This window comes from Meleagris gallopavo, chromosome 1, assembly GCF_905368555.1.
Source record: "Meleagris gallopavo chromosome 1, MGAL_WU_HG_1.1, whole genome shotgun sequence".
Taxonomy (NCBI): Eukaryota; Metazoa; Chordata; class Aves; order Galliformes; family Phasianidae; genus Meleagris; species Meleagris gallopavo.
The window spans coordinates 166,973,125-166,998,987 of record NC_139404.1 but is presented as its reverse complement, the minus strand read 5'-3'; the positions used below and the strand labels follow the sequence as shown (position 1 = coordinate 166,998,987).

The 25,863-nt window shown below is 40.3% G+C and overlaps 1 protein-coding gene across 3 annotated transcripts in view; it reads left to right on the top strand.

The window, feature by feature from the left end:
• Positions 1–2,476: 2,476 nt before the first annotated feature.
• CAB39L (calcium binding protein 39 like) overlaps positions 2,477–25,863 on the top strand; it is a 48,202-nt gene continuing 24,815 nt past the window's right edge. The window contains exons 1-4 of one of the 3 annotated variants that reach the window (XM_085215874.1): positions 2,477–2,687; positions 2,931–3,137; positions 12,364–12,514; positions 23,220–23,384. In XM_085215874.1, coding sequence (XP_085072000.1) covers positions 12,413–12,514; positions 23,220–23,384 — 267 coding nt within the window. In that variant the 5' untranslated portion in view covers positions 2,477–2,687; positions 2,931–3,137; positions 12,364–12,412. Of the gene's footprint in view, positions 2,688–2,930; positions 3,138–3,289; positions 3,571–4,744; positions 4,839–12,363; positions 12,515–23,219; positions 23,385–25,863 lie in introns of those variants that run through there. The other 2 variants (XM_085215875.1, XM_085215873.1) reach the window with 2 other exon arrangements.

Sequence of the window (25,863 nt, the reverse complement as noted above, 5' to 3'; positions counted from 1 at the left end):
ATTATGTGGAGGCTGGGATCCTTTAGCAGTGCACAGACATTTTTTTTCAGTGTACTTTTAGACTATGAAGAATTGTTGACTATTCAAAATTACATCATCCTTCTTCTTGAGATGGCTACAAATTATGAATAGAAGAAAACATTATTTCTTTTGAAATATTTAATAACCTTTTGGCAAAAAAAAAAAAAAAAAAAAGAACAGGTAAGAGCATTAAGTAATCAAGTAATGACTTGATTTATTGAGGTTGGTGCAGGATCTTTTCTTGGCATCTGAGAATTAACTGCACTGATGATGAAACAAAGATAGGAAAAACAGAAAGTTGCTCTCTGCCTCACTAGCTGCACTCCTTTGAACTGTCTTTTGACTACAACACAGGAATGGGGGCATGACAAGTTTCTTCCTCTTCCTGCACATAGAGAGCTCCTGGGAAAGTAAAAAAATATTTCCTGAGGTATAAACCCATCAGAGCTGAACTGTAAATTGAGTGCATATTCAACTTACTCCTTGGAACCATGAAAACTGATGCACATAGTCTGAAACAGGTAATAGTTTTATAGATGTTTTTATGCTTATAGAGCATTTCTCAATCAGAATGTGCTGTGAATACTTTTGTTAACGTTGTGATACACCATTTATCCAGTGGGGTTCCTTAATGTGTAACTGTAACATTTTCATGTGATTATTCATGCAGTTTCAGGTTAATACTCACCAATGCTGAGCTCCAAGGGGTAACAGAAGGGTATCTTTATATTTGTTGAAATGATGAATGTAGTATACGTACGATATAATTTCCCTAGGGAGAGTTCAGATAAAGGAAAGGAAAAAAAAAAAAAAGAATTCTCTTAAAAAGAAAACTACATAGTGGAAACTAATGGTATAACATGCTCATATTTTTGTGTGTTCTTAGGAAAAGCCAGTACCTTCAGTAGTAGCCCCAGGGCAGAGTTCTCACCATTTGAATCTAGCTATGACATTTACTCAAATGCTGTGATATCAAGATTGAAAAAAACAGTCAATATCACTTAAGAAAATATTTCACCAGTAATTCACAGTACTGGTTGAGAACAAACGCTGCCACTTGGTGTCACCTGTTGCAGTACTTTTGGGTGCAGAAGGAGCAGCACTAACTCATTCCCAGTACTGCTGAGGGCAGTCCAGAACCATAGGAATGACACGTTCTGATGATGTGTTTTGTAAAGCACAGGCACAAATCACGACATGCTTTACAGATAGGAGCACAAATCTGCTGCTCTGGAGGTGGCTCAGTGCCTCCTGTGCAAATGCAGAAGTATGCTGTGAGGTTCAGGGAGCAGGGACTGCTGCCTCTCTGTGCTTAAAATAGCGGAATGATTGAAGCCAGGCATGCTGCCGATCCTTCCCTCTTCAAAGGGGGGATTTTCACTACTTCTCTTTGCCTTGCTTAGGAACTAGGATGGTGAGCAAAAGATGTTTGCCCTTTAAAAGGTGAATATTTCGGCTGTACTCCTACGAAACACCTCTCCAAGGTGTTTTTATACTTGTTTTGTTGTTGTCTGTAATGTAGGGCTGTGAATAGCAACCAGAGGTGAGCCCTAAATGCATTTGTCTAATGCTGGTGTGCAGCAGGGCTGAGAGTAATTTCCTCAAGCAAATGTTATAACATACAGCATTATTTTGAATAATGTGGAACTTTAGTTGGCCTTAGTTCTAAGGAGCAGGAGACAGGAGGTACCCAGGAGGTAAAATCTCCCCCCAGGCTGTTGTTCTCGGCATAAATACATGCTCAGTTCGCATCCATGCCAGGGCTTGGCCAAGCTCTGTATGAGGATGGATTTCAGTATCCTACAGTGCTAGTGGTGCCTGGGAAAGATTTTTCCTTCCCCTGCTCTTGATATAGACAGTCACACTCACACCTCCCTTTGGATGTAGAATCATAGGATGGCTTGAGTTGGAAGGGACCTTAAAGCCCAGCCAGTTCCAACCTCATACCATGGGCAGGGCTGCCAACCACTAGCTCAGGCTGCCCTGGTGTGTGTGGCACTTGCTGGGGAGTAGCTGCTGAGAAAGAAGAACGCAGCATTAAAAATTCCCTTAATTGCATTCTGCTCTATTAGTGTGCTCGATAATAGCTGGTAGTGACTACTGCAGAATATTTTAATTGCATGGGTTTTTGTCCCTGTCACTTTAGCCCTTGTAAAGATGCTTTAAGCTAATGTGTTTCTCCGTGAGACTGAAGTTTTGTTTAGAATTTACTGCAGATTTATTTTTTTTTTTCCACGCATTGTTTTGAGAAAAACGATTCTATCTTCATGTTAGAAACAGAGCCCGGCAGGAAAGAGCAGTAACTTCAGCTCCTCTGGGCAGGACTCCTTCTACTGAAAGATGTCATGCGTTAGCGTGTTGGTTTTATCTTTATCTTGTCAAAACAAACCATTGTTGGATGCCCTTATTTGCATTCTCAGCAGGAAAGCAAGGTGAATAATTTAATTGCAGCAGCCGCTGCCACGTGATTGGGGCGAGGACCGTCAGAGCTGCCCCCCGTGCACCGGGAGGGGAATGGAAACTTACAGCAACGACGTGAAATTTGTTGCATCTCTTCCTTTAACCCGAGGAGGATCTCTCAGCGGAGCTCCATCCGTGTTCTTTCGCTTTACACGCGATCCTCTGACGTGGAGGGAGGCAAAGGGGGGAGCGAGCCCGTGAGAAAGGCGAGAGCGAGGGAGTGGGAAGCGGGGAGGGCGGTGGGAACATCGCACAGCCAGGCACGGGGCTACTCAGAGCCGAGGCAGAACTGCCCCTGGCACACGAGAGAGTCTGGCTGCAGGGAAAGGGGAGTGGAAATTTACAGCTGCTCTGAGTGCGCACTTGTGTGTGTGTGTGTGCGAGAGAGAGAGTGTGTGTGTGTGTGTGCGTGCATGCTCAGGAGCTCATTGCTGCTCACGCTTTTCCAGAGGGTAACAGTTGCTCCGCGGAAGGAGAGCGAGAGGCTGAATTCTGGAATCTGCTTTCCTCTCCACGTGTCGAGAAGGAAAAGCTGACATTATATGGGAGATAACTGAAAGCCCCCCTGACTGGCCATGCTGGCAGAGAGCTGTCTTCAGCACCTCGCCATGGTGCTGCGCTCTGCTGCCTAGGCAGCCTGGACCCTTCTGCACGCAGTGAGTACCGGCCGACATCATCTCCTTCGAATTAAATGAAGTTCAGTAATTGGGCAGAACTTTCTTTTTCTAGTTAGAAATAGCGTCTTCCTAATAAACTGCTCATTTATTTATTCTCTATAGTTACGCCGTTAGCTTTTTATAGCTTTGTAAACTGTGTTACCAGGAGTGGCTTTTAAAAGAAGGCAATCCTAAACAATACGCCTTCTGTTACATAAGGGACTGGCTCGGTGACCAAACTGTCTGTGTCCATGGAATATCTCTGGAAATGGGTGTATTTACAGTGTGGTTTCCAAAAATAAAATATCTGCAATATATCATTGCTCTTGCTCCTCTCTGCCGACTGCCTGCAGCTGCGAACTCACTCCCGAGATGCAGAGGAATGAGAGCACAGCCACTTGCATAAGAAACTCAGGAGCTGCTAGGGATGAATGTAAGATGAGCATGTGTGTGAATTGTCACAAGAAACTGCATATGTAAATCAGCCATCTTGCTATTTATAGCCAATAGGTCATGTCAACCTGAAATTCTAATTTCATGAAATGGGCTATTTGTGGGGAGGTTTTTAGTGAGGCAGAACTTCCACGGAGCTTAATGGAAGTTTTTATGAACAAATACTTTGTCTTGGAATAATTACTGCAATAAAATGAAATTACTGCTATAGTGGATTATTTTCATATATTCTGAAGCTTACTGAAGTAGCACATCAGGCTTGCTGAAGACATAGTCAAGCTAATGCTGTGTAGAGGGGTAACTCAGTAATACTGAACAAAAAGAAAAGTAGCATTAATATTCCTCACTGATGGATTTAGAGGAAGTCCTGTTCCCTCTTGGTCGCTGCCTATGTTATTTAAATTATGTTACCAGTTTTCATTATTCCTAGAGTTATTATTACTCAAAATGGAAATTTAACCTGATTTCCCTTTAAGTAAGTGAAAAGCTGTTAAGGGCTGTTATCTTAGAATTGTATGTACCTCAGAGACATAAGCTAAGTGATTCCTTTCTGCAGAACTGAGCTTGTGGGACTTTTGCTACAGACTGTATTTAGGCAGAGACTTGAATTCTTAATGTTTTAGGTTTGAAAGACTTCATGTTTACCAATGGAAAAAGGGATCCGAAATATTGTTACCTAATTAATCCTGCTGGTTATTGTGGCTGTAAAATTTACTGGTATCTTATCTTTCTAGTTTTATTCAATGCAAAATAATAACCTGATAATTCTAATCAGCCTGAGTGGGAGGGTCTATGTGATACAAGAATGGCTGAGGGAGGTATGAGTGTGGTAACCCAGGATGCAGTTTTTGCATGGTTTTAGAACCTGAATGTTACCTGGCATTGGTGTGCAAAAGCATTATTTTATAATAAATATTTTATAATACTGTATCTGTTAGCACAAAATTTGTTGCAATAAAAGGACAGTAGTCAGCAAAGTCAAAAACTCAAAAAGTTTGGCTGATGAACATCTGAGCTACAGTGGCTGCTTCAGCACCTCTGTCCGCCAGTACCCCTTCTTTCCCCTTTTTCCCCACTTGTCCTGGCTGAGGTCCTTGTAAGATTGTGGAGAAAGTGACTGGAAACCCGTTCTGACTTTTTTTTTCCCACACCAGGCTGTTTTTTGTTCCCTGGCATGTTCCCTCACCACGTGGCCCAGCAAATAGCAACACCAGTCCAGGAAAGGTGGTGGTATAGGGCTGTGAGTAGGCATGGAGTAGCATGGCACTGTCATGGAACAAAGGGCTTATCAAACTGCAGCCTCAATGACCTGACAGCCATTCAGTGTTTGAAAGACTGTATTGTGATTTTTTTTGTTCTTCATTGAATGGGCATTCAAATATTCAACTGAAAGTGAAATTTTGCTTTATTTGATTGCTTCTGTAGAGCTAGAGCTACATCACAGCACTGCAGTGGAGCATCACCACGAGCACCTTCAGTTTCATATATTGAACAACTACGTGATATTATTAATATTATTTTATGATTATTCTATAGGGTTAGGCACATTAAGGGCAGACCTGTGTAATTATATTCTATGATCTTTACAGTGCTTACCATCTGTTAAAAAAAGGTGTTTGTGGTGGAAGTAGTAAGCATTACAGAATCACAGAATGGCCCGGGTTGGAAGGGACCTCAAGGATCATCAACCTCCACCCCCCCCACCATAGGGCCACCAAACTCCCCATTTAATACTAGACCAGGCTGCCCAGGGCCCCATCCAATCTGGCCCTGAACACCTCCAGGGACGGGGCATCCACAATCTCTCTGGGCAGCCTGTGCCAGCACCTCACCACTCTCATAGTACAGAACTTCCCCCTGACATCCAACCTAAATCTTCTCTCTCTCAACTTCAAACCATTTCCCCTTGTCCTGCTTTTATCTACCCTTTCAAAGAGTTGACTCCCCTCCTATTTGTAGGCTCCCTTTAGGTACTGAAAGGCTGCAATGAGGTCACCCCACTGCCTTTTTTTCTCCAGGCTGAACAAGCCCAGCTCCCTCAGCCTGTCTTTGTAGAGGAAGTGCTCCAGCCCCCAATCATCTTTGTGGCCCTCCTCTGGACCCTCTCCAACAGCTCCCTGTCTTTCTTGTATTGGGGGCTCCAGTCCTGGATGCAGTACTCCAGATGGGGCCTCACAAGAGCAGAGTAGAGAAGGACAATCACCTCCCTGTCCCTGCTGGCCACCCCTCTTCTGATGGAGCCCAGGATACCATTTGCTTTCCAAGCTGCAAGGGCACACTGCTGGCTCATGTTGAGTTTTTCATTCATCAGTACCCCCAGGTCCTTCTCCACAGGGCTGCTCTCAAGGAACTCCTTCCAGGCTCTGTATAGATGCCTGGGATTCCTCCGGCCCAAGTGCAAAACCTTGAGCTTTGCTGAGTTGAACATCATTAGGTCCCTGTGAATGGCATTACTGCAAGGTTTTGTATGTTTCAGATAAAGTTTCATTCACTCTTGTACCAGGCAGGAACTTTCAAGACTGGAAATGCAGCAAGTAACCAACAGAATAAGGCTTATTCACAAATGTCTGCGTTTTTAGAATAATTTTGTTGGAAGCAGATAGCATTCATTCAGCCTATCCTCATAACTGCCCTCTCGTCTTTTAATCCATTCTCTGACTTGCAATGTACTTTGCAAAAATACTTGTTGAGGATTTTCAAGAGAAGTTACTTGTGTAGGTCTATTTCCTTATGCCTGCCAAATGTAGCAGGGATCACGTGAGAAGACTGTGCAGACTTGTTAAGGTGATCAGAAGTCTTCTGTTTCCTGGTTTGAGTTCCTGACTCTAATTTCAACAACCTTCAGAAATATTGTTGGAGGGAGACATGAAGGGAGAATAAAGTATCTCTTTCATTATATAGAGACTGACTGGGCAAAATTACCAAGCAAGTGTGCTAATTCAGACCTAAAATATATGGCTTCAAGGCACGCTGATGTGAATGGAAAATGAAAGCCTTTATTTCCAAAGAAGAAGGTTTCACTCATACTAACTTACTGAAATGCTTTTTATTCTGATAAATAAGTAGATGAAGGTTAGGAACTAAGAAAAGGGTAATGTGAGATACTAAAGGGGAGAGAAATTATTCACTCATTCATTGTTGGATAGCAAATTGCTTGTCCAGAGGAACATCTGAGAAGAATGCACTGATGGGATCACATGCTCTCATTCTTGCCTTTGTGGGCAGGAGGTGTTTTTGAACTACTGAATTGAGCCACATTATAATGGGATTGGTTGATGAGTACAGTGGTGTTGCTGTCTGCATTTTTCCTTCATTTTCTTACAAGATCAGCTGTGCTGTAATCTTTTAAGAAAGTATATGATAAAGAGCAAAGAACTTGGGGAGAGTGCCTGTAAACAGAACTAGATCTCATAGTGTGCTTCATAGCTGTGTTGAAGAGCTTAAGTTGCATTGATTTTATTTTCTATGACATTCCCTTTGTGAGCAGATAAACTGGTAGAAGAGAGATTTTGAAGACTGGTAAAAAAAAAAAAAAAAGCATAGGCTTTAGTGTTAAATGATCTAGGTTGCATTCCTGGCACAGCCACTTATTTTTTCATTTTTTTTTATTTAATGTGGACTTGGGTCCAAGTGTTCTCATTGTTCTGTGCTTCAGCTTCTCCCTTTGCAGAGAAAGAGGAGTAACAGTATTCACATAGCATTTTTGGAAGACTGTTTTCCATCTTAATTAAGTACTTGTAGAGTTGGAGGCCTCTGAGGGAAGCCATGTTGTGAGTATAAAGGGATGTTATCTCTGTCAGGCTACCGGATGTCCTTAGAGCTCACTTCTTGTAAACCTCATGTGCCTCTGGATTCAATTTACTGCTTTTGGACTATGTGAAATACTTGTTTTTTTCAGACTTGAACAGATACAGCTAGATGTGTAGAAAGTGTTGCTTTAAAATTGTCTTTTGGTGCTTCTGTTACTTATCTAAAATAAAATCAACACATTTTTTTCCCCCCCACAAACAAGCACTCCTTGAAAGTATTTATGTAAAGGTAAGGTTCATGAAAAGTATTGGACTCCTGAGCACTGAAGGCTGTAATGTTCTGTTTATACTGATGGCAGCTGTGGACTTTGGAAACCATAATTCCTTATGTGGTGCTGCCAGGGCATTTCCCATGTGAATGGGAGAGGTGCTCTCAAAGGCTCTGAGTGTCAGGTTGGTAAGACACAGATGTTTCTTTCGTTCACCTTGTAAGCTTCACACAAGAGTCCTGATGAAACATCATCCCAACTGATATTTTATAAGTTGGCTTTTCTGTGTTAGGAATTCAGAAATGACTACAATGCATTTTTGATGTTATAAAAACATATGCTGCTGAATAACCATTAGATGGAAAATGTTTTCCTAGAAAGTAGGAAAGAAAGGGGCTTATTCAGCTCTGTCCCTTGCTGCCAGACAACAGTGTCAAAAATTTATGAACAGATGCTCTATAGTGTGCCTGTTACAGTAAGTTATTTCAAAATCTCAAAGCTCCAATGGTTAGAAACCTATACATTTTTAGCTTCAGTTTGTTCATTGGCAGTTTACAGCCAATGTGTACAAATAGTACATTATTATTATTATTTTGGCAGAAATAACTTCTTGGACTTCCCTGTATTTTTCTTCTAAGCTTATTCTGATTTTATTTGGCTTGGATGATCACTTGTGTACAGTATTCCACATGAGGTTTCATCAAAACTTTGTACAAAAGCATGAATGCCTTTGAATTTCTACTGGAGATTACTTTTTAATTCATCACAAATTTGTATTTGTCTTTATCTCATCTGTAAAGTACGAATGTAGTGACCAGGTAGCTGTCACTTCTCAGGATAGACATCTTGAAGCAGATATTCATCTGTCCTTCTGTTTTACGTTGTCTGACACTTGCAACTTTTATTTTTTATTCCATTTTTATTTTTCCAGTCCTACAGGCTGTCTGGTTTCTGAGCAATGGTATTCCGGTCCTCTTTGGTATTGATGGTTGTCTTCCTACTTAGTCATCACAGTTTTTTGGTAGGGCCTCAATTCCTGTGCCTCTCTAAATAAGGTCCTCTTGCAAAATTGCTATTGCCATCTCAGAGGATCAGTCTCCACTTACATGGTCATTTTCCTTTGGCTAGTTTATTTTTTTAATGTTTAATTTTATATCCTTTCATGTCAGACATGTGGCATCTACTGTACTTCATTAATAAGAGATTGTAGAATGAGCTACCTCTGATAAGCCTTTACAGCATTCTTTTTGGTTCTCATTCCTCTTTGTATTTCAATTATTTTCAGACTGATTGCTTTAGGAAACAAAGCTTTTCATGGTCACACCGCCCGTCTCTCATCCTACTTCTCTTCCCACAGCAACTTCTGAGCTTACTAACCAGTTTCAAGCAACTTTAACAAAGGGCTAGATATCTTGAAAATACTGAGTTCTGAAAAAAAGCAAAGTGAAAATAAGTCATGAAGTGAATAGGGAATTTAAATCAGATTAGTGCTTCTGCTGAAGAAAAAAGCTTCAAATTAAAGGTTAAAGAGCAGAGAGCTGATAGAAAGAGGACAGGGCAGAAGCGTCACAGCTGTGGATACAGCCTTAGCCAGAGCTCATTCTTTTGTAGGTGCTAGAGAATCCACTCAGGAGAAACAAATCTGAAGGAAAGGAATCTTGTTTTGCAGTGTTCCCCATGGAAAAGTTGGTGTTAGGACTAAGTGGTACAACTTCCAAATCTTGGCAAAGTGATTTTACCACCTCTTGCTTCTGTCTGTATCTGTGAATAGTGTATGCCCCCTAGGACACTCCAATGGGGAAAAACAAAAGGGTCTTGAGTACAACTGTAACTTGCAGTTGCCACTATTATCTAGGTGATGGATCATCTATTTCCAGATGCTGATGGGTTAAAAAATATTTCCTAAGGCTAAGAGAGGTCTTTGATGCACATCTGGGACTCTTTTAATGGCCATTATTCCTTTTTTTTCTCCATATTTCCTTCCATATACAGTGGATGCTTTGCTTTGTGTGTAAGACTGATAAGTGAAGTGAAACAGAGACTTGTCTCTGCTCAGAAGGAGGATGAGCTAAACAGTCTCTTGAGTCCCTTCCTGCCACATTATCAGCAGTTTTTGCCATTGTGATCAGAACAGTGGTAGGGTATGAAGTGAAGAGAAATGCTCACTCAGCAGCGCTGTGGTGTCTCAGTGATAAGACGAACTGTAGAGAGGAAAAGTGTTAGCTGTGTTACTGGACTGTAGCAAAATTAATGATTATTTACATACAATATACTCTAGACAGCTATGTAAGTTACTTCTTTGGAGGAGGCATACCTGTAGCTCACAGCAATATGTCACTTAGAAAAGTAGATTTATTTTTAAAACTCATAATTTTTCACTCGTGACTGCTTCAATGTAAAAATCAAATTATCTCCCCCTTTGTTTTTCCTCACGTAGTGACCTCTAAAAGGGGAAGATGAAAAAATGCCTGTGGCAGTCTGAGCAACCCTACCACACCTTGATGGTATTTTTTCTAAAATGCATCCTGCCAGTGAAGGTTTTGCTCACCGCGTGTCTCTCTCAGATCTTCACAATCTCATGCTTTGTCTTTACTGACAATAAAAATATGCAGAACTGGTTCCTTTTGTGCTAATTGCTGAACGTGTGAGGTTACAGGATGCTTGGTGCTTGCTAGCAGCTTTCAAACAAACGTGTTGTATAATACTGCCTTTGCCTGTAAGATGAAGTAAGCTAAGTGATGAGAGGCCCAGCCTTTTCCAGTGTATAGCAGAGCATTCCCAAATGAGTTAGTCATGAGTATACCCAGTATTCAGTCTTGCACGTTGGCAAGTTGAAGTGTGACTCTGTTCTGTTGCTAGTCAGAGGGTGCTGCCAAAAATCACAGTTTTGAGCTCCATGGGAGCAGCACTGAGCGCTCATTTTGACTCCTTCGTTGAGAGCTCAGCCAAGTATTGAAGGTTATGTAGCCAAAACTGAAGAAATGAAAATTAATTTGAACCATGTAATGAGGAGCTTGTAAATGGAAATCTGAAAGAGGAGAGTTTTCAGAACTTGAGCGTGAAAATATTTCTGTAAAATTGACCTAGCAACAAGTGAGAAGCTATCTACAAATTCATCTACTCTTGACATTATTAAAGAACTTTTGGTTTAAATGTTTCCTTTGTGTCATAGGAACTGTTCTTGTAAAGATAATCTGCAAATATTTTGAAATGTTTTTAATAAGATGTTAGGACAGAATCTGAATAGCTGCTTTTTTTTTGTTTTGGTTTGCTTCGGTTATTTAAAATATTCCTCTCTCATTTGAATTTTTGTACTTGGCAACTTATGTGATTGCTATTTATGTTTATAATACAATATAAATGTAACCTGGGCATTAGTTCCATAGGGTGTTTTGGGGTTATTAGCATAGGGATGTATGCCACAAGAGGGATCATACTTCCTGGGGGACTCTGAAGTTTTTCAGCAGTAACAACAAAACATGAGAGGTGTTGGTTTGGACTATGGGGGGAAAAGCGTGACTATATGACAGCTATTATGATTTTTATATCATACATTGCCCTCATTTAATTCTCCCCTTTACAACATCTTGTGTAAAGCTTTTTTTTTTTTTTTTTTTTTTTTTTAATTGTATGAGTTGAAAAGGAACAGGGAAGTGGAAGTGATTTGTTTATAAATTTGTGTTGTGCTAATGTGTTAAATATGTGTGAGGAGGGTTGGTCATGATGGTTGTCTTTTGTTGTGGAAAGAGATGAAAAATACACAACATTTTTGCTTCTTTTTTTTTTTTTTCCTCTTCGTGTTGTACAAGCTGGGATGCAGAGTGGTGCTGTACTCTCCCTGTAAAGTGTTACTTGCCTTAACAAGAGTACATTCCCATCTTTAGTCTTTCTGTTTACTTCAGTAGGTCTTTGTATCAGACTCTCAGTAAAATCCATGGGAGTTTGCAACTTAATGGTTTATAGGATCACAAACTAAGCTACTTGGTTTCTTTTGTGTATAAATACAGTGACTTGGTATTTGTCCTTCCAGCCATACAGAGAAGGAATGTCTTAAAATAAACAAGCAGACTTATTTTCACTAAAATACTCCATCTTTCATTTAAATGTCATGAAAACATTTGTGTCCACATTTAGGCCTAATACTCTGTTTTGGGTTTAATTCACACATTGTTTTTACATAAGGGAGATCTGATCCACAGGCTCTGATGGATTCTTGAAGTCTGTCAGACTCAAGGAGTTAGCCTAAGTCATATCAAGACCCTCTAGACTAAAAAAGAAAAGCAGCTGAAAAAGGATGAGTGATGGCTGATAAGCTGGGTCTTTATTCTGCACCGTTTTAATAAAGGATGCTTTTGGCATGCGGGAGTCTAAAGTTAGTTACTCTGCATCACAGTGGAACTGGTAAAATTTATATGAAACCAACATCAGAAATTTAGTGGAACCTGCAAGGTACTCACTGTCAATAAAATGTTTGACATATGCATACAAATGCAACTGAGGCACTGAAATGTATGTTTGAAGCTTTAGGAAGTATCCAGCTTCTGTACAGGTGCTGAGTTGTTGCTTTCCACACACTGACAGAGGCTATTCAATTTCTGATGAACTTGAAATCAAGTGTATGTGAGAATTTCTAGTGCTTAGCTGAAGTAGAATACAGTTCCCGAGGCAAAACCCTCTCTTGTTCATAATGTCTTTTTGTATTTTTATTGCATTTCTGTAGAGACCTTAAAAACTATTTTTTCTCATTTGATTTAGGCATTCCTCTTCTACACTGAAAGAAGAAATCCAGGTGAAGAAAAAAAACATGCCTTTGTTTAGTAAATCGCACAAAAATCCTGCTGAGATTGTGAAAATTCTGAAGGAAAACATGGCCATATTGGAAAAACAAGAAAAAAAAACAGACAAGGTATGAGGTAATGTTGTAGAAGACTGATAAGGTTTTAATGGTGGAGAAACAGCAGAATAAAGGGAGTAAAATTGTGTTCACTCACTGCCCTGATTCCACAAGCACTTACACACGTAAGTAGCTTTATGTTTGAACAGTTCTACTAAAATCACTGAGCTTTTGCTAAGTAAAGGACAACAGATAGAATCATAGAATGGTTTGGGTTGGAAGGGACCTTTAAGATCATTTTGTTCCAACCCCCTGCTATAGGCAGGGACACCTCCCTCTAGACCAGGTTGCTCAAAGCCCCATCCAGCCTGGCCTTGAATGCTTCCAGGGAGGGGGCATCCACAGCCTCTCTGGGCAGCCTGTTCCAGTGTCTCACCACCTTCACAGTAAAGAATTTCTTCCTTCTCTGGGGGTCAGAAAGAAAATGTTGAGATCTAGGAGCCTTATCCAAAATGAGGGTTGATCTACTGCTTTTAATAGGAATCTATCTAACAAAACAGCATAAAAGACCATTTAAAAGCTATTCTGCTGTTAATTGGTCTTGAGGAATAACAAATGAGACTGCCAATTAATGCGTAGCTACCCAGAGGGCAAAACTTACTTCTGATAAATGCTGTTCATATAAAGCATCAAACCTGTCTCTATTTACATACCTATGCAGTCTCACTGTGTCAGGCTTTTCTAAACTTTGTGTGTTTCCTAAACATGCCCTGGTATTTCATATTCTAATTGTAGTGCTAGATTTTTGCTAATATTATTGTTCTCCTTCAACTCTGTGACACTGACCTGAGTTACTTTCATCACTCTTCTGGTAACTAGTTAAGAAGTCACACAACAACATAGAAAATGATTTTAATTAACAACAACCTTATTTCAGGTTAGAACCTAGTGACAGAATTAACACAGCTCTTGTGCAGCTAAGTACTGTATTTGCACATTGTGCTTCTCCCACATTGAGCAGGAGTTTGCATTAGAATGAACTAAACCAAAAGGTAAGCACAGTTGCTGTTGCATCCAAGCAAAATTCTCTGGAAACTTTTTGGTTCAAAGCAAGTAGCTCAGTATGCTAATTATGTAATATCACTCACATGAATTTCAGTGAGGCCTCTGGTATTTGATGTCTCAAGCTGAAATATCTTCAGTTAACTATAAAGCACTAAGAGAATTTGAACTAAAACTTAAATACAGCGTCTGTGCTCCCCACCTGACTTCATCCTTCAGAACCTGATTAAAGCAGTCATTCAAAGCAGAACCTCTAGACTTGTTTGTTGTTGTTGTTGTTTGTTTGTTTATTTGCAGCATGATTCCTCCAAGTTGTGATTTTGAGGATTTTTGGCTTTGAGCTATTTTGTTTATTTGGATGTCAGTGACAAAGTAGCAGAAATTCAGACTTCTTAGAAATTGAAGAACTCAGTGTAAATTGTTCATTGAAGTCCTAACAGCTGGTGTGTGTTTTCCTTGCAAAGCAAAAGATATGGGAGATTTTCCCCAGCTGATTAGGATGGAAACAGCTTGAGAGTTTACTAACGGTGGCTTATTTTACATTTGATCGAATGGAATACAGATAGGCCATTTTAAAAATCTAAAAACCCTAATCTGGCAGACTCTCCTCAACTGTGAATTCTGTGAATTATATTAATGTGGACTATCCTAATTCACAAGTCCACACTGTTTTCAGCCTGCATGCCTCACCACCTGGTTGTGCCTTTACACATGACTGCACATGGCCAGGATGGGAGGCTGTCCATGTCTCCCCCCATGCTATGCACACATCATTTTTCTCTAGGCTAACAGGGAAGGAGGCTACATTTCAGTACTCTCTGACATAGTTTATCATTTTTGTATGGAGGCTGTTGCTGTTGTAAATGGGGTTAATGAGAGTTACTGAGGAGGAGACAGAAAGAGGACAAAGCAATCTCTTCAGCATCAAGGCAGAAAGTCAAGAAAGCAGTACTGTATTGGACAGCATTTACACATATGCTTACATGGCTTGTTGAATCAGGACCTTGCACTCAGATGCAGAGGAAACACAAAGGGCCTTTCTCACTTTGGAGGGGAAGATTAGTAGTGCTACCATTCATCTGAAGTGTTGCATTGTGCTGCTCTGAAATAGAATCATAGAATCACAGAATGGCTTGGGTTGGAAGAGACCCCAAGGATCTTCAAGTTCCAACCCCCTGCCACAGGCAGGGCCACCAACCTCCAGATCTGGTGCTAGGTCAGGTTGCCCAGGGTCCCATCCATCCTGCCTACTAAAGAAAGAAGCCTGGTTAATGGTCCTGAGTTCAGAAAGGTAAATCATATGGAATTATCTTCAGTACCTGTGAAAGTGATGGGTTTAAAATGCGTAAGGAGAATAATTCTTGCTAAAGCAGTCACCATCGTGTCTCCTATTAAATATACAGGCTTTGTGGGCTCAGTAGACTTGTGTCTGAATGTTGGTTGTGTTTTGAATTGAAGGAGAGGAGGTAATGGTGGCACCTTCATTGATGCATAAGTTTTTGAAATTTGCTCAGACTATACTAATGATTAACGTGTTGTTTTTACATGAGTGTGATTATAGAAATTTAATGAAAAAAGCAAGGGAAGATAAAGTACAGTATTGCACTCTGCAGAGACTTGCAAGATATAGAAATTTACCTCTGATTTGTGTTCCAAAGGGAGATAAAAGGTTTTACACTTTCATGGAAGGGCCCAGAGGACTGTCCCCTTCAAGAGCCACAGACTGTTGATTTCCCAGAGCTGCCCAAGAGTTTTGGACTCTATGGGCCAGCAAGTGTGGATGTTTGTGGGTCAGGACTCTTCCATTTCTTTCAGATTTCTGTCTCCTTGTGAGTCATGTGAACTGGATGCTATTGTACCTTGTTGTAAAACTGAGGTTCCCAGGACTTGTAAGAGCACCCCTGACAGTATCTCTGATTTTGTGTGCTTGTGAAATCCCTTCCAACTAGAACTTGCCTCAGATGCTTAAACAAGGTTTATCTTGTGACAGTTTAGCTGTCATTGTAGTACATTAAATGTGACATGTGGGCTGAGACAGCTAAAAGCTGCTAATACAGTCAGAATTGGCAGAGAAGAGTGACAAAGCTTGAATAACTGCAAACCTGAGGGAGATCCTCCTCATTTCCTTTCATGAGCTGAGAATCTTAGGTATGAGATGCAAATGGGCAGCTGGGGCAGTGCAAGTTTGACAGTTTGGATGCAGCCTCCTGTAACATTTAGGAGAAGCCATCTGGGCTACAGAGAGACTACTTTTAAATAATGAAAAAATGATAATTCCTTTCAAGCTAAACAGCACGCAGGTAGTGGGACTTTAACAACAAATCAACGAAGACTAATTTCAATAATGGCACGAAGAGGGAAGGTACAGTTTAATAGATAGGATGAAGGGAAGTCACTTGCCTCGTATAAAGGCAAGTATACATCTTCTCTGAGACACAATTCCATGTATGCGTGATATGCAGAAGTTTTCACTCTTTTTTAGTACTTTTTCTTAGTCTTAGAATGGAGCCCATTCAGGCTTTGACTGAAAAATTGACTGCACTAGCATCTGTCTTTCTTAGATAAGGATTGAATTTGACCCAGTTCCTCTACATTATATGTCTGTTTATATAAAACCATTAATGGGTACAGTGCCGCCTTAATGCTTTTTAAACATTTCCAACTGAAAAATAAACTAAGATTGAATGCTAATTCCTTATTATTTTATGGAAATGTTTTATTTTTGTTTGCGTGCATGTGGGTTTAAAGCCTTGCAATTTTCTAAGCTATGTTCTGAAGGCTGATAGAGCACAGGTTGAGAAGTGCTACCACACGTTGTTCCTCTTCTTCTGAAGTGCTCTAACATCTTTTTCTGTCTCATTTTTTTAAAATAATGTCTACTTAAAAGAAGATACTGCAGCACTGGAAAAATAGATGTAAGAATTACAGAATTAAGTAGAATAAGACAGCTGGAAAGTGAACTAAAGCCTTCCTTATCAAGTCTCCTCCTCCTTTCCAACATCCACAATAAATAAGAGGGTTCTTGTGACACGTGCAGTTGCTGGGATCATATGTGGGCTCTGGGGTGAGGAACAATTAATTATATTTTATTACAGAATTCTATAAAAGTTAATCTCAATCGTGTAGAACCAAAATAAGCTTGCATTTAATGAGTAATACTAATTCAGGAATTAAGTAGAAAAGGAAATTTTTAACAGTGTAGGAAAGGAAGCCTTCAGAACACCTCTTCCTGCTTTCTGGTGCAGACTTTTGTACCTCTCAGAGGATATGCATAAATGGGGAGAATGAAAGAGAAACCCCAAGAGCAATACAGTGTGCAGGAGATTCGTTGAACCTGAGGAAACACAGCATGTGATGTGCTTGTTGTTCGTTTATGACCGGTGATACCATTGTGTATTTTGTGGATGGGTATTGTAAAATAGCATTGGTGGAACGGATGCCTGACCCATCTCACAAAGAAAGGAGGTGACATCCTGTCTCCTTGAAGCCACGGGATCTGGTCAGCACAAAGCAATTCAGGATGCACACAATGTGTCCCTGAGGCACATCCTTGCGATCATCACCCTCCTACTGCTAATCAAACATGCTGGGGTGTGGCACCCATGACTCAGTGCCATCTGTGGAGCCTACAGGTTTGGTAACATTTCTGAACCCATGGTGCAACAAAAGCTTTCAGAGTGCCCTGTGCTTTTAATTGAAAATACCAAACGGAGGTTGGGTTGGGTGCAGCTTGGCCTGAGCTGTCTCTGTGCTTGGCCTGGATGGGCTGAAAGATTTGCAGGTTTTGGTAGAGCCTGGTCCAAACCTTAAGTTTGTCATGGGACCTGAAACCATGACAGAGCTGATACGGGCTTCATGTGGAGTGTTTTTCTAACAGACAGAATCACGGGCTGCAGCACCTTCAACTGGTGTTCAAAATATACTTAAGCTAGATGTAAAATAACTCAAAGCATCTAACTTCTTTCCCTTTCTCTTACATATATCCAACAAAACTGTTCAGGTAGGTCACTGTAATCGGACGTCTGTTTCATCTTAGTCTGCTGTAACACATTTGGTACTATTCATAAGGGTCAGGAGAGCAGCATTTTAATAAAGCTACAATTAAAAGTCATTAGGATTTCCATAATTTTCTTTTTAATAATAAACCTTGCTTTCTTGCTTAGCACCAGTGAAGCCTTTATCAGACCCTATTCATCTTACTCCCGCACTGTTAGAGCAACTGGGGTCCTCTATGTAAGATGAAGTACATGCGGAGGACAGGATGTGCATTTTCATGGAAGAACGCTTGTGTGACTATTGCGAATGCTAATACCTGTGGACTCAATTCTGCTGCTGCCAAAGTCAGTTGCAAAATTACCTTTGACTTCATTGCTATACACCGAAACCAAGCGAATAAAATAAGAAGGGTTTGGCACCCCTTCCTTCTAACTGCACAAAACTCACGTGCCCAGGGATTTTGTGGAAAGTTTCCTGTTTCAGCCTCCCAGTTCTGCTGAGACCTGTTATTGCTCTAGAGGTGGGAGAGACTCCAGATATTATCAGGTGCTGGTGCCAAGTGTTTGAAGCTTGTCACTCCTGGTTGCTTTTCCATTTTTAAGCATCTTACAATCTTTGTTTCTGTCTTGAGTGCAGGATTAATAGTGGGAAAGGAATTTGTGTCCAGGTGGGGCAGTTCTATCTCTTCCAGGTAATCGTACTGCCTTTTAGAAGTTTAATTATTGTGCCTGCTTTGCTAAATTGTCCTTGCCAACCTCCTTGGGTAATAGGCCATAGTATTTGGCTAAATGTTAAGAGTTCTGTTTCCCAATCCAAAACATTCTGCTGAAGTCCACAGTTTGTTCCTTTTAGCATGAAATTGCACCAAGAATAAGTCAGTTGGGATGTTCCTTAGGATGCTGGATTCAAATTCTACTAATTTCACTACTTCATTTCATTACTTTCTACTAATGTCAACTATTAAGGAAAAACTATTTTGATACATGCATTGAGGTATTTTTTAACATAGCTGTAAGGTAAAGGAGACAGAACTAAACCTAGGGGCCTTACGTTTTGATTCTGATTTTTGTCGTGGAATACTGGAAGCTTACTGAGTGGCACGTGGTAATATCTAGTATCACATTGTCAAGTGTCTTTTCATGTTCCTGTGTGCTGCTGTGTAAGACTGCAACAAGTTAGGAAAGCAGTTTTTGCCCTGGAAATATGCTAGGTAGGCAAACAGAAGCTCTAAGATCCTATTTGCTATGTTCTTGTGAACAATTGGGAATTTCCTGATCACTATGCATATGTCCAATGACATATTTTTCTTACGTATATTTACTATCTGGGTTTGGAAGGGTGGAAAAAATTCATGGGATCTTTTTTTTTTCTTATCATTACAGTTGGTCATAAATGTTACGTTGAATCTCTGGATGAATAGAAGTTAAGAATAAGCCATTCTGACCTGGAACATAAGTATGAAATCTCCAACCTATCTGTAAAACAGAGGTAGCACAGAGGCAAGAGAAGCCATTGAAAGCTTTGAAAGTTGCAGTTCAGGTAGAGGAACTCAGACTGTCAATTAATTCATAGCCTGATACGTTTTTCCTCTTAGGTTTTTGTAGTCTTCCTTGAAGGAGAGTAAAAAGATGTAATGAATCTACATTGCTTAACAGGAGATTCATCTGTCTGCCTCTTAGACAAATGTAATAGGTCTGGGTTACAAATGGCCTTTTTAAGATAAACATATAATTGATCTAAGTAGCTAGAAGAAAGAAAGGTTTCTAATTAGAGATAATTTTTATTAAGCCTATTGGAAGTCTGGTTGAAGTTACTGACTCCAGTTAAAATAGTGATCTGCAATGGGATTTTTCAAGAACTGCTTTTGTGGATTGTTTATTTCTGAAGCAGATGATTTGCTTTTGCTATATCATGCACAAACAAATAAGGTAGCTTACTGTTTGGATATAGAAAACCCCAAATAATGTAGTTACGGAAATAAAAGTTCAACTTTCTGCATGAACAACAGATAAAACCTTTGTTGTAACCTTCCGTGTTTGGAAGATTTTAGAAGAACAGAAAAATTTTAAGACCTTTAGGATTTCTTTGTAATCCCTTAATGAAAAAACCAAGACACTCCTTATTGCACTGTCTTGTATAGCTCTGGAATACTGAGAAAAAATGTAACTGTTTAGGCACCATTCCCAGCTGTTTTAAGCCTGTTAAGTTGCTATCCTAAGAACATTGGTTTGCACTTTGGCCCTCCTACAGAGATCAATCCAAAAGACTCAATAAAACAAAGACATTGTCATTTAAAGTGAGATAAGTGGAAGAATCTAGTATTTGCTCTGTGGGGTAGGAAGATCAAAATGCTTCATAATGTTAAAATACTGAAATATTTCACAGAATCACAGAATTGTAGGGTTGGAAGGGACCTCTAGAGATCATCGAGACCAACCCCCCTGCCAAAGCAGGTTCCCTACACCAGGTCGCACAGGTAGGCATCCAGGCGAGACTTGAATATCTCCAGAGAAGGAGACTCCACAACTCCCCTGGGCAGCCTGTTCCAGTGCTCCGTCACCCTCACCGTGAAGAAGTTCTTATGCACATTTGTGCGAAACTTCCTGTGCTGCAGCTTATGTCCGTTTCCCCTCGTCCTGTCTCCACGTACCTCTGAAAAGAGACTGGCCTCACTGCTATGGCCGCCACACCTCAGATATTTATAAACCTGGATCAGGTCCCCTCTCAGTCGTCTTTTCTCAAGGCGAAACAGACCCAGTTCACTTAGCCTTTCTTCATAGGGGAGATGCTCCAGGCCCTTCACCATCTTTGTGGCCCTCCGCTGGACTCTTTCCAAGAGATCCCTGTCTTTTTTGAACTGGAGAGCCCAGAACTGGACACAGTACTCCAGATGAGGCCTTACCAGGGCAGAGTAGAGGGGGAGGATCACCTCCCTCCACCTGCTGGCCACGCTCTTTTTAATGCACCCCAGAATGCCATTGGCCTTTTTGGCCACGAGGGCACACTGCTGGCTCATGGCCAACCTGTCGTCCACCAGGACGCCCAGGTCCCTCTCTGCAGAGCTCCTCTCCAGCAGCTCATCCCCCAGCCTGTATCGGTGCATGCAATTATTCCTCCCTAGGTGTAAGACCCTACACTTACTTTTGTTGAACCTCATCCGGTTTCTTACTGCCCAGCTCTCCAGCCTGTCCAGGTCTCGCTGAATGGCAGCACAGCCTTCAGGCGTGTCAGCCAATCCTCCCAACTTCGTATCATCAGCAAACTTGCTGAGGGTGGCCACTATCCCCTCATCAAGGTCATTGATGAAGATGTTGAACAACACCGGACCCAGCACAGACCCCTGGGGGACACCACTGGTTACAGGTCTCCAGCCAGACTCTGCACCACCAACGACGACCCTCTGCGCTCTGCCAGTCAGCCAGTTCTCAACCCACCTCACTGTCCACTCATCTATCCCACACTTCCTCAGCTTTGTTATAAGGATGTCGTGGGAGGACAGGCGTAGCAGTGTTACCCACAGTGAAATGAAGAGAGAATCTCTGCAACAAAGTCAGCTGGTCTTCAGGTTTATATTAAGCTGGAGAAAAGAGAGAAAGTCTTGAGGATTTGAGGGAAGAAGAAGAGGAAGGATTTTTTCACACAGAATTTCAGCAAATAATTTCTTCATGGACTGCTTTCTTTGTGTTATGATCCTATTAAGTTGCAATGGCAAGATTCTGTTCTACCAGGAAAGCAAGCTTAAGACCAAGAATCTCCTATCTATCAAGTTTCTAGCTTTCACTGTTGAAACTCTTGATTAGTGCTGACAAAATCACTTTATAAATAAGGGAGGTTGAACACATTTATAATTTAAGTCAGGAAAGTGATGCAATCTTATCTATTCTGCCAGTTCTTCATCTCTAAGGCTATTGTACATAAGGTAGTCCCGTAAGGTTAGTAGACTAATCCAAAGACTTATATTTCAAGTCAGTCTGGCTTCTTAGAAAAAGTTCTGTAGCTATGTTTCTTTTATCTTTTATTTTTCATGTATTGAGTGAATATGTCTGGCTTTGTTGTTTGTTTTGGACAAATCTTGGATCTTTGGATCTTGGAATGACTTTTTCTGCTGAATCTCATGCACGTTTCCATCACAGACACAGGGTATTATTCTAAAAATGCCATAAGATTAAGCAGAAATATCAAAGAGGAGACTAGAAGTGGCTGTTAATTCACAAATCTTTTTGAGATTACGTTTTTCCTACAGATCGATTATGAGGGCTAGAAGTAGAAGAGTGGCCCTTACATTTGATCAGGAATAACTTTTGTTAGAGGATTTAATGTCAAACCACTGAATATCTGGAGGATATAGAGGGAGGAAGTCAAACACAAAATATAAATTGTATGTATAAAAGCAAAGAGGGAGGGTAGGAAAGCTGATACATTAGAGAAATACAGCTGTGGTAACCATTGTGCCCATCACCACTGCAATGTTCTGTCTTTGCTTTCTCCTTCAGTACTTTACTTTTTGCCCTCTTTTTTGAGAATAAATGTAAAGCTGAGTCTTGCAGGCAGTTTTCTATGGATTAGGAAAGACTCATACTTAAAGGAAAGGTATTAATTTTTCTAACCCTAGAATGCCAGAGATATTCACACCCTTCCAAGCAGAGCTGGTGAAAAGCCAAAAACGCATGAGTTTTCCTTTGATATGAAAATATTTGCACAGCTCTCATAAAGATTTAGAGCTTTAGTTTACAAGATAGCACCCCTGTTGTTAATCCCATCTGTACTCTGTGGGATATCTCCAGTGAGATACCACTAACATTTGAGATAAAAATAGGCTCTTTTACTGTGCTGCAATAAGGAACAAAAAGACTTCTGCTGTGGTTAAAGTTATCACAGCCATACTAATTTACATGCCACTCATGCTGGCCTGTCTAAACTAGCAGAAAACTGTGAATAGCTACAAATGGACTGGGAGAGAACATACCTTTATGTTGTGCAAAATGAATGCTTGAATGATCCAGGTTGATGTGATGTGAAGGTGGCTTTTTCTTGGTTTGTACTAATGTGAGTAAAATCAGTACTGAACTGTTGGGTGATCAGCAGCACTGGAGAGATGTCTCTCCTGAGCACTGTGAGACTACGTTACATGGATTGATGTGGTGACATTTGGAAGCATGACATTTTCCCTTTCGGTTTACGTGAGAGGCGTATTGAAATTATTGATCTGCATTCGAACATCCATTAATGTCCAGTTGGCTTTTACAAATGACTGTGAGGTTTTTTTGTGTGTGTGTGCCTTCATGTGTTTTTTTTTTCCTGTTCAGCTAATGAAACACTTACTGCAAATAAATGTTCTGCAGCATAGATGTAAAATACTGTCCTAGTTTCAGAAACCTTCACTATCTCTACTTTCAGACCTTTTCTTTACTTGCTTCTCATGCCTGGACAAAAATATCCAGTCAGCCTTATATGTGCACTATCTGCTGAATGTGAGTGTATTAAATATACCCTGACCCAGAAAGAGCTGCCACCTGCACAGCCCAAGGGCTAAAGCAGGTAGGATTTAAAGCAAACACACACAGGTAAGGCCTTTACTGCAAAGAGTCTTTGTGTATCCAGGATGGAAAGGTGGAGGGTGTGAGGGCAGAGCTACCTCACTGTGAAAAATGGATGTTTGCCTTTGAACCATGGACATTGTAACTCACATCTCATTTTAACCTTATTTGTTGGTCAACAGGCGTCAGAGGAAGTGTCAAAATCTCTGCAAGCAATGAAGGAAATTCTGTGTGGGACCACAGACAAGGAACCACCAACAGAAGTAGTGGCTCAGCTGGCACAAGAACTGTACAACAGTGGCCTTCTAGTGATACTTATTGCCAACCTGCAGCTCATAGATTTCGAGGTAGGTCAGTGTGCATAGACCTTTTTATCTCCCTGATGTCAGTGTTGTCTGTCATAAAAACTGTATATGTTCAAAGTCCAGATGTTATTGCATTTGACTCATATTTGCACCATTTTTCATGTGCTGAAGAAGGTAACTGTAGTAGATTAGTCAGTATAGTGGCAGTGCTTGTATACTGGAAGTAAGTGCAGTACATCTGATTTAACTTCTTTATCTTCTTAAACACAAGAAATGTTGTAATGTGCATCCAAACAAGATAGGAAATGATGCTGACAAAAGTGTTTATGACCTTGCAAGCCACAGTGTTTAATCTCTTCGAGACACTGCAACCCAAACCACCACTACCTCTGAAGTATGTATGCGATTTAGAAGGGATTCAGTGATGAGGAATGAAAATAATTATAAGCATGGGACAATCTCTTATGAAAAAAACCTGCAAAACTTAGGATGGTTGAGTTGAGAAGAAAGACATTGAAAAAGGTGTTAAAAATCGGCAGCAGGTGGCAAAGTAAATGGGATTGCTCCCACTTAATTTTTTTGGATTAAAGAAGAAATGAAGGTAGTTCTCTTTCCAGCAGAAAAGTTAATATAAATAAGTATTATTTGATTCTATAGTCCATTGAACTCATTGTCAGTTTTGTTTCTGAAGTCAAGGACTTAGTAGAACTAAATTAACTGCAGTTCCATATAATTAAGGAGAAAAAGAGTTTTGGTAAAACAGATGACTGCAATTCAGAATAAACATAAACTCTTTTAAATTGAGCTTTAGCTGGTGGGGACTGGGAAGAAGCTTCGTAACTGACAGGACATTACAGTATTGCTGTGGTCTGAGGCCAGCTGGGATGCAGTTCTCCAGGGGCTTCTGTTATTAGTCTTGCAGCTTCTGTTGTTCTCTGGCACTGAAGAATCGTTAGAATTGTCTGAGTGTTTCCCAGGATTGATAGCCCTGGTTCCTAAGAATCAAACCTCTTCAGTTTAGGTCTGAAGCCAGTACCCAATGTGCAGGGCGGGGTGGCTGTGAATTTAAATGTTAGCTCCCTGGAGAAACTGCCTGACGCTCTGAGAGTCACCTTTTGTGGGATTTTCTTTCTTGTGGAAGATTTTTCTCATTACTGAAGCCATGTGTTGTTTCTTTACTTTTCTTTCCATTTTGAAAATGAATGAAAAGGAGGGACGGTGGGATTTATGTTTGCTTTTGCCCCCACTTCTTCCTGACCCCAGTAAAGGCAGTACTCAAGGGACTGATAGATTTTCTATTAGTTTTTGAAAGCGTTCTTGTTTCTGGAGTTCTCTCACTCTTCACATCTTGAGTTCAGGAGACTTTAATGCTAGAATTTCTTCAGATCTTTTCAGTTGTCATCTCCCCCTGGTAACTATTAAATGTCTTAAGTACAAAAATAAAATAAAATCACATAAAACCATTACCCTAAAAATTACACGCATTTTATATTGATTTGCTTTTTTAAAAAAATAAAAAAGAGAGAGGAGAAGATAGTGTTAGAAAGTACACCTCAGAAGAGAAACTGATGGATTTTTTCAGTTCCTTTATTATTACTAATATTTGTACTGCTTTTGTTAGGACAAAAAAATTCTGTCACCATGTTTCCTTCCAGTATTTAAAAGGGAGTTTATAAACAGGAGGGAGACTGATTTTTTACACAGGCAGATAGTGATAAGATAAGGAGGAATAGCTTTAAACTAAAAGAGGTGGGATTTAGGTTCAGTGTTAGGCAGAAATTCTTTACTCAGAAGGCAGTGAGGCCCTGGCACAGCTGCCCAGAGAAGCTGTGGGTGCCCCATCCCTGGAGGTGCTCAAGGCCAGGTTGGATGGGGCCTGGGTGGCATTGCCCACTACAGGGGTTGGAACTGGGTGAGCTTTGAGGTCCCTTCCAAACCAAGCCATTCTGTGATTGATTCTGTGATACTGAATCCCCGACCTTTAAACGCAAGCAATGAATGAAATATCAAATGTGTTGTTGAACTGATGTTATTACAAACAATTCTAAAGTTTATTGTAAATGATAAAGCTTTTTCGATCATTTAGTAGAACTATTAAAATATTCTTCAGAAATCAGTAGAAAATAAATGACTTTGAAAAAGAAGGCTGTAAGGCAATATGCTGCTTTTTTCTTCATATCCCCAGAAACATCTTTAGTTTTTCAACTTTTCTGCCTGCATTTTCTTATATTTTTGTTCATAGTTGTCATTTAGGTTTCTTTGTTAAGCAGTCAATTTCATCACTTACGAACATGCAAATTAGCTTTCTGCTCTGTATGTTATGGTAGAAATCAAAGTAATAAATTACTTGAAAATCTGATTTCTGAGGGAGATAATCTTTATATAAATTACTTCATTTTGTCTTGATTCCCTTTCTCCTCCTCACTACCCCGCACTGTCTCCAAAATTGTTGAACCTACTGTTCAGTTTGAGCTTCATTTTGGTGTACTTGTACTTATCTTTGAAATCTTTGAAGACTTCA